At 31.9% G+C, this 8642-nt stretch overlaps 2 protein-coding genes across 6 annotated transcripts; one reads left to right on the forward strand and one right to left on the reverse strand.

Annotated features, from left to right (window-relative positions):
* On the forward strand, positions 156 to 2030 carry LOC107634197. 3 transcript variants are annotated; one of them, XM_016337767.2, is made up of 4 exons: positions 156 to 654; positions 926 to 1088; positions 1350 to 1443; positions 1522 to 2030. In XM_016337767.2, exons 1-4 carry the CDS (start codon positions 308 to 310, stop codon positions 1821 to 1823), a joined length of 906 nt encoding a protein of 301 aa, XP_016193253.1. In that variant the 5' UTR covers positions 156 to 307; the 3' UTR covers positions 1824 to 2030. The 3 variants fall into 3 exon arrangements, with proteins under 3 accessions (XP_016193253.1, XP_020973894.1, XP_016193254.1); XM_021118235.1 differs by having other exon boundaries at positions 157 to 654; positions 1703 to 2030; XM_016337768.2 differs by having other exon boundaries at positions 158 to 654; positions 1534 to 2030.
* LOC107629723 lies at positions 4391 to 8221 on the reverse strand. 3 transcript variants are annotated; one of them, XM_016332592.2, is made up of 10 exons: positions 8077 to 8221; positions 7938 to 7996; positions 7754 to 7817; positions 6344 to 6383; positions 5943 to 6002; positions 5584 to 5792; positions 5431 to 5494; positions 5207 to 5298; positions 4875 to 5108; positions 4391 to 4799 (listed from the first exon to the last, which is right to left on the reverse strand). In XM_016332592.2, the coding sequence occupies exons 1-10, from the start codon at positions 8107 to 8109 to the stop codon at positions 4665 to 4667; spliced, it is 990 nt and encodes a 329-aa protein (XP_016188078.1). In that variant the 5' UTR covers positions 8110 to 8221; the 3' UTR covers positions 4391 to 4664. The 3 variants fall into 3 exon arrangements, with proteins under 3 accessions (XP_016188078.1, XP_016188079.1, XP_016188077.1); XM_016332593.2 differs by having other exon boundaries at positions 5207 to 5280; positions 5937 to 6002; XM_016332591.2 differs by having other exon boundaries at positions 5937 to 6002.

The following is an 8642-nucleotide window of genomic DNA, read 5'->3' on the forward strand; positions in this document are numbered from 1 at the left end:
GCTACAAATCACAATAGTTGTTACCCTAGCATTCCTCATAAAATAAATAATAAAAAATTATATTTTATCTTTTAAAATAAAATTCAAAATTGAGTGAATTCAAATCCATTAACCTTATATACAAGTACTGCGGGTTTAAAAATGAAAGAAAGCATCACTGCAAGCAAATACGGCTCAATATGTAACTGTAGCTCATTTATCTTATTAGATCCTGCATATCATAACACTGCTATGGAGGTTGTGGGGCTGAATAGCGTAGTACTAATTTAACTGTTCTATTCCCACCTCCGACTAAGAATCTAAAAGTATGAAGATATTTGGCGGTGGCGGCGGCAGTGACGGCGGCATGTTGAGGTCTCTTAAGAGCGTTGGCAGAGCGGTTTCAAGGTCAAGGGAAAGTCTTGGTGTTCCTGTTACTCCTCCACGTAGTGATCCCTTTTCTTCTTCATCTTCTTCTCACAAAGAACAACTTTCATCATTATTAAACCCTCTCTCCTTCCCCTCCGCTCGATTTCTCTACGCTAAGAAACTATCCGCTTGTGCTGATGAGAGCGAGTGGGTTTGTGTTGATGGGTTTGAGCGCCATGGCGGTTACGTTATAGGCCCTGTTCCTTCTCACAGTGAAGTTGATCATGCTGTCTCTGCTCTCCAACAGTATGCATGTCTTTATTTTCACTTTCTACTTTTCTTTGCTTTTCTTTTTATTTTGAAAATAATGAAATACTAAACAATCAGGTAAGGTGGAACAAAAACGTTCCGCTCACGCTAAAATCAGCCACCAATTCCGTCAATATATATTTGTTTATAAATATATATTCTATTTACCTCATTTTTAAAGCGTATTCTATAAGGGTGGCTGATTGTTGGCGTATTGAAGTTGTAATTGAATAGTGGGAGTTGAGTGTTACCGTGTTCAATGTTGCAGGGTGTTTGCGGACCAAGTTTCTTCTTCAGATTCAAAAGTGTCTGACCCAGACTGGGAAGAACCCTCTTTGTCTTCATATAATTCAGCATCATTGCAACCTAACAATGCATATGATAGAGTTTATTATGCATTTCATTTGTTGAAGAATGATCCTTATGTTCAGGTCAATTCTTTTAGTCCTGTTAGTCTCAGTCAGAACCTCTTGTATGTAACCGCACACAAAAAGGAATGAAAGCTAAAAGCTTTTGCTTGATTATGTATGAAACTCCCTGTCATAATGTTCACTTTGTTAAAAATATATGCTTTTTCCGGAATCTAACATAGACAATATAAAGCAGTAACATGGTTCTGCTAGGAAAACACACTTAACTGTTACTAATTTAAATTATTACATGTATTTAACCAATTGTTGTTGCTGCTGCAGAGAATGGTGAAGTCATTATCATCTGATAAAGTTGTTTGGGATGCTGTTCTGGAGAATGAAGCTGTGCGGGAATTGAGGGAGGCGATCTCGGCAGGTTGGTATTTAAGTCTGTCCTACTTGAACAGATTAAGGTGTAGATTTGTCTGTAGTTCATGCTGATAATTGCTATGAGCTTCCATATCAGATGAGGAGGAGCATGATCCTTCTGATGATGATGATGATGATGGTGATGACTCCTTCCATGCAAGAAATTTTGTTGTGAGGATATTTGAGAGTGCAGGAGCCATATTCAAGGAGATTATTGAGAAAATTACTAATTTAGTGAATAAGCTGTTTCAACCTATATTTAACAGGAGGACACATGCAAATGCAGAAAGCCTGGATGCTTTCAATGACAAGCTGAGAAATTCATTTATCCTTTCTATCATGGTCCTTATGTTTGTGCTGCTGACTCGAGCTCAAGCTAGGGTTTGACATAATTTGTGGAAACGAGATGTAGGACAGAAGTTTTGGATTGGGACTCACTGTTTTATTTTATTTTATTTTATTTTATTTTATTTTTGTCATTTATCAGATAAAAATATTGTTTCATGCTTGAAGTATCAATTGTGTTTAGCATGAAAGCAATGTTAGCATTATTTTACAAATTTATGGTTAAATTATTGCGTGTTTTTGTCCTTATTTCTTTGGAGTTTGGACTTTTACATGTTAGCATTATTTTATGTATGAAGTTAGATTATACTTTTACGATGTACTTGATTGTTGTTTCAACATAAATGAGATATAGACATAGATACACAAGAGTACATAAATATAAGAAGACACTAATTTGACATTGTGTTTGGTAACTTAGACAGGACAGAACACACCATTTATTATTATATTAAAATTTTAATTTTACTCTTATTATTTTAGCATTTTAATGTTAGTAGAGGGCATTCCCAAAAATTTAAATTGATTTTGGGGTTCACCAAGACTCGAACTCTTGACCTTTTGAATCTAGTGCTCTAATACCATGCATGATACCACTCATCCCAAAAACTTCAATTAATGAGAAAAAGTAACATTAATGATTATATCTCTAATACTCTCTAAACTTCCATTGTACACATTGTATAAATATTCCATTGGCTCCTCATACTTTCCCTTTCTTTTAACATAGCTGGGATATTTTTCAACACAATAGGTAGATAGTGCTTTAGTAAAGAAGATCCATGAAGTGTTTCAATGAAATTGGGAAGTGGAAGTCAGATTAACATAATGTATAATAAACTCCACAGATGACCTTATGGTTAAACAACCTTGAAGTGAACTAGAAGTTATTCTACAGCAAGATAGCATGTGAATTTTTTCGTCTTTTATTTCTTCAACCTGTTTCATGTTAATAAATTTGACCGTAATTTTATGCAATACCTGAATTGTTATCTTTTCTAACTATTGGATATAAAAGACCAAATAAGCAAATTGAGAATATTATCAACATCTGTCAATTATGCACTTCTTACATGGAATAATATTTTCTGTTTTTAAATGGTATTTTATTTAAGTAGAATTAGTTGCGAATTGACCGCTTGGACAAATTTTTTAAATGGTATTTTTCAACACAATAGGTAAATAGTGCTTTAGTAAAGAAATCCATGAAGTGTTTCAATGAAATTGGGATGTGGAAGTCAGATTAACATAATGTACAATAAACTCCACAGATGACCTTATGGTTAAATAAGCCTTGAAGTGAACTAGAAGTTATTCTACAGCGAGATTTAGAGCCCGTTTGGGAAGTAACAGAAGTTACTTTTTCTGACATTTGAATTATGAAAAGTTACAGTACGCGTGTTTGGCATTATTTTAAAAAGAACTTTTAATTTTTCGAAAAGTTAATTCATAACTTTTTGAAAAAGTAGAAATATATGATTTCTCCTCCTTGATAAGTCATTCTATCATTTTCAAAAAAAATAACCTCAAAACAAAAAAATCTACTTCATTCTTAAAAAAATACTAAAAATATTGGCTCTCCACCACTATTTTCACCCAAGGTTTCATCTGTTAGAAGCATTGGCCTTCCACCATCATTTTCAGGTAATGATTTATCTACTGAAAATATTGACCCTCCACCACCATTTTAAAACAATATTCTATCTGAACCACCTTATTGCATATATTCTTTCCAGTTTTTTTATCATCTTACTACTCTATTTTTATTATTAAATTTGTATTTAACATTGTGTGTGGTATAAAATCTCAGTTTTAATTTTATTTTTTTCATGTGATTTTATTTTTATATAGCTGCTATTATTTTTATAGTTAGTTATAACAAGTTCTTGACCCCAATAAAAGAGGAGGGAATTCTGATAGAAGTAAAAAAAAATTAAAAAAAAAGCAACAAAATATATATTAACACACATTTTACATTTATTTTTTATTTTTATCTACTATATCATACACAATAAAACAGCAAACATTAACTATACAATAATTTTTTTGGTATTGCATTATTGTGAATTAAAATTTTATTACTATTTACCACATACAAAAACACCGTTATGGATGAAGATGGAGTAGAAGAATCAGTTTCTACCTAAAAAATAGAACTAATAAGAGAGCAAATAAAGAATTAATTGCCTAAACAATTGTAATCTTAGTGATTAGATTATAGAAAATCAACTTTTAATATTGAAAAGTATTTGTTATCATTGTTGTTTTAATATCTATTTTTTGTGAAAAAAATTGTATTTTTTGAGTTATTTATCCAAACGCTACAACTTTAAAATAAGTATTTGTATAACTAAAAATTCAAACACAAAATAACTTATTTATAAGCCGCTATTAATAAAAGTTCTTATACTTTAAGCTATTTTTTCAAAAGAGCTTATTTAAGTTGTTTACCCAAACTAGGCTTAGTTGCTATTTATATAGCATGTGAATTTTTTGGTCTTTTATTTCTTCAGCCTGTTTCATGTTAACAAATTTGACGGTAATTTTATGCAATACCTGAATTTTGTCTCTTCGTTCTAACTATTGGATATAAAAGACCAAATAAGCAATTGAGAATATTATCAACATCTGTCAATTATGCACTTCCTACATGGAATAATATTTTCAACCAAGCAATAGTAATTACACTCTTCATGTCATATCACAGTGCCAAAATCGATGTTCATTATCTAACTTGCTACTCTCAAGTCTCAATCAGCGGTGTTAATCACACGTATATTTACTCCCAATATCCCTTTTAACAAGTAACTGGGTACTTCCACTACCATGTCAATGATTGTTCTAACTCGATGGTGAATCATGGTATATTTACATTTTGTCTTCTTAGAGTTGAAGTGAATCAAGATCAGGGGTGACCACAGCATTTTTACCAAGCTGACCAAGAACACAGCACTCTTTCTTTTTAGTGTTCATCACTGCAGCATATTGCAAAATTTGAGAATTTGAGCCTGGAGACACCTGCATTAGAAACAAAAATTACATATTGATATGATGTCAAATGCAGTAACTGAAAAACACATTGCATGCACTTACATCAAATAGGTTTTCTCCTATTTTCAACTTGACTGCTCCACTATTGTATATCATAATTTTTCCCACATGTCCCGTTGGCAATCCTTCCAAGGGAGTACCCTCTTTCTTTCCAGGCTCTTTGGAAGCAGTTGATGTACCAACTTTCTCCTTCCCCTTCCTACTCCCTGTCGGCTTTTCGAAAGGTAGAACAGGAGGAAACTTGAACAAAATCATCTTTTGTTGGTCACTCTTCTCCTGTTGAAAAATTTATCTGTTCATTATATTTATATAACAGTTTCTGCTGTATAATGATCGTAGAATTACTTCATCAAATGTCATCTGAGAGTACTTACGTTGAGGCCAAGTTCCTCAGCAGCATTGATTTTATTTTCATCATACTCCACACTTGCTGCAGCTTCCCCAAATTCATCCTCGTCAAGAATTTCTAACAGATTTAAAACCAATACATGCTGCTGTCAATGCTAAAAAAAACTTGTGTTCCTTGGCACCTTATCTTTCTATTTGATGAATATTCATTCTGATTTTAGATCATTTGTTAATGTATATAAAAGCATACCTGGATCTCCAGAATAGGGCATTCGCAGGGGAAGAATAGTAGGATAGTAAGAGTGTTGATAATCCTGTAGTTAAGTGAAAGATTCAGATTCTTATACTTGCGACAAAGATGCTGATGAGAACTAAAATAAAATGAGTGATGACAGTTTCTCACCCATGGTTCCTTGTGCTCTCTTTTACTTTTCCTTTCTGATTTGTTCATGGTTTCCTCGACATCATACATAAAAGTATCACTTTTATCATCTTCAGCACTTGAAGGAAGTGTCAAAGCATTTAAATCTTCGGAAGACAAGCCGCCGCTTTTACCATATGTCTGAAGCATAGGCGATGAACCATCTCCTGGACCAAATGCCACTTGACTTGCTGCAAAATTTACATAGAAAACAAGATGAAAGTATTGACTATGAAAATAACAAGCAATTGAACTATGACTTTTATCATCTTCAGCAATTGAAGAAAGTGTTAAAGCAAGATCATTAGAAAAGTCTTCGAAAGATGAGCCGCTACTTTTACCATATCTCCGAAGCATAGCTGAAGAACTATCTCCAGGACCAAATGCAACTTGATGACTTGCTGCAAAATTTACATAAAAAACAAGATGAAAATATTAACTATGAAAATAACAAGCAGGGCATATAAAAATTTAACTAATCAAGGTGTTCAGTACATTTTCTTGCAGCCAATCCACTCAACTAGTATTTCCATGGTAAGATGACCATAAAGCGGTATTGTTCTGATCTTTTACCTCTTCAACACAACAGTTATCTGATAACTTGAACAACTTTCTACATCTATCATAAATGTTTCCCTAAAGCTATGCAAATTTCAGGAATATGTCTTTCATGTTTTCATCAGCCTTTTGGCTTGATATATAGATGAACAATAATATTTAGAAAATTTCAGCAAAACGTTACATTTTGTTTCAGTTTTAGGTGTGCGTCTTGCAATGTTTTCCTGCAAATGAAGAAAATAAAGGAAGTCAATCTCATTTTATCAACGGACGGGGAAGCGATTTATGATGTCAATTTAAAAGAACATTATTCAAATATTCATTATTAGCGTTTCATGAATGCTTTCCAACAAAAGCAGAAGCCTATAGTGTAAAGTTGTTTTACACATACATTAAATTACATATCACCACGTCAACAAAAATAACTACTTTCAACAACCAACGTAGAAATGATCATATAAAGGAACGAACATGATTGAACCACGATGTAAAATGGTTTAAGTGCATCAAAATTAAACCCTTATAATAATATCCATATAACAATAGCATTTGCCGTGGAAGTTAAAGAGTAACATTTATGTTAGTGATCTTCAAAGAATACATTCAACTTTTTAATGTTTGCATACTTGCAGTTCTACACTTGATTTTAAGTTCTGACTAAGAAAACCTAGAAGATTGGGGATTTCTTTCTTCCTTATTTTTTAAAAATAAAAAAAGAAAAAGAAAAAGCAGTCAAACTGTAAACATACATTATAACAAATCATTAGTTTTTATTTTATAGTTTAGTCTTTCCTAAAATAATAAGCAATCAAGATTCAAGATTGTGATACATTTTTCTCTTTTTTTTTGTCAGAAAAAGAAATAAAAAATAAATAAAGCGTGTTAATCTTTCAATAATGATGGTATCATATCCTAAAATTTTGTTATGTGTTTTTTCTTCCCCTCTTTATTCATTCAATTTTCCTCTAAATCGAAGATTCAATTAATGGTATTTATCCTAAATAAAAAGCTAAAAACTATATTTTATTCAAAATGAAACTAAATCAGTAAATCTTTAAATGGAGAGGGTTTTTATTTTATTTATTTATTTTTTTAGTCTTTAGGACAAAAAGAAAATTGAAAAATAAGGAAAATTGAAAAAATTAGTATCTCAAGTTAGAAATTTGTGTCTCAACTTTTTAGAGAGACACAGAATACATCTTTTTAATGGTTGCTTGTATATGACTGTATCTTTCATAATCTTTGTTTCAGTAAACAAACACCATACATGTACTCCTCTGTCTATATTTTGATGGATATTTATACAAAAAACAAAAGCTGTGTAAGTCTTGACTCTTCTTTAGTTCTTTCTATTACGTCTTTTTTTTTTTCTTTTATTCTTTCCCCCTAAGATCTAACGTGCTAATTTGCTGTTAGTCTGTTGCGGGAATGTACTAATATCTAATTATTATTTTCACTGAACTCTCATGACTCTGGTTTTCTCTGTCACCAAACAAAACATAATCAAGAAAGGCTATTAATTAAATTAAACAGAACAGAAACAGAAATTTACACCGTCGTTCAAGAAATGGAAAGATGAGAGAGGATTACTTACATTCCAATGACGCAAGAGCGATTTATCCTCTTCGGGATTTTGTTGTTGTCCTTCAGCATCTCCCCTGCATCGCAAATTCAAAACAATTTCCACAAATCAGAAACAATGAACGAACTAATGAATTTATCGTTTGGAGTTAAGATGGCTGAGAATTTCAATTCCAAAATTGAACTAGCTAACGTACTTGTGGAAAGCAGTGGTTTTGGGCTTCCTTTTGGGTGGAGGATTGGGGGTGAACTTCATCTGCGCGCAGAAATGAAAAAATAAAAATGAATAAAAACTATCTAGAGTTAAACTGAGAGAGTTCGGCGTTTGAAATTTACCTTCCGAGGAGCTCGAGGAGGATCTTGATCCATGAAGAAGAAGATGAAGCACGAAAAAGATTATTTTTCGCAAAAAATAGGACTCGAACTCGGAGTAAATGAATTGCTATGTGAAGATTAAACCACTTCGCTTAAATTGCCAGATGAGTAGGGTTTCCACTTTTAATATATATATAATGATTTTAAGTGGTGACCATTCAACTCTCAAAACAAAGCTCTAATCGACTATTTAACCATCTCACCTAAAAGTAACTCGCAGCTTTGATTGAATATTTTTAATTTACATAATTTAATAAATGAAGTAAACAATGATTTTTTGGAACCATTAATTTTGTTTTCCAAACCTCACCATGTTAATTGGTCAGTCTAAGATACTACAGAATTGATTGAATAAATATTCTTAATTTCTTAATTTTTAACTTGTCTAATTTAGTGTGTGTTGGGATTAACATTTGTAAACAAAAATTTGTATAAAATTGATTTTGAAAAATTAATTTTGATTAAAAGTGAGTTGGTATTAATATAGTTTATGTTTTTTTGTGACTAGTGTGGTTTATCTTTGATCA

The sequence above is a fragment of the Arachis ipaensis genome, chromosome B03 (genome assembly GCF_000816755.2).
Source record: "Arachis ipaensis cultivar K30076 chromosome B03, Araip1.1, whole genome shotgun sequence".
NCBI classification, from domain to species: domain Eukaryota; kingdom Viridiplantae; phylum Streptophyta; class Magnoliopsida; order Fabales; family Fabaceae; genus Arachis; species Arachis ipaensis.

What these genes read in the sequence shown, in the direction of transcription:
- LOC107629723 (XM_016332591.2), bottom strand. Translation starts at nt 8,109, where the DNA reads ATGGATCAAGATCCTCCTCGAGCTCCTCGGAAG. An exon ending in GCCCTATTCTGGAGATCCAG is followed by an intron (nt 5,299 to 5,430) that starts GTATGCTTTTAT and finishes TAAATCTGTTAG; the next exon opens with AAATTCTTGACGAGGATGAA. An exon ending in TAGGAGAAAACCTATTTGAT is followed by an intron (nt 4,800 to 4,874) that starts GTAAGTGCATGC and finishes TTTCTAATGCAG; the next exon opens with GTGTCTCCAGGCTCAAATTC.
- LOC107634197 (XM_016337767.2), top strand. Translation starts at nt 308, where the DNA reads ATGAAGATATTTGGCGGTGGCGGCGGCAGTGACGGCGGCATGTTGAGG. An exon ending in AGAATGATCCTTATGTTCAG is followed by an intron (nt 1,089 to 1,349) that starts GTCAATTCTTTT and finishes TTGCTGCTGCAG; the next exon opens with AGAATGGTGAAGTCATTATC. An exon ending in GAGGGAGGCGATCTCGGCAG is followed by an intron (nt 1,444 to 1,521) that starts GTTGGTATTTAA and finishes AATTGCTATGAG; the next exon opens with CTTCCATATCAGATGAGGAG.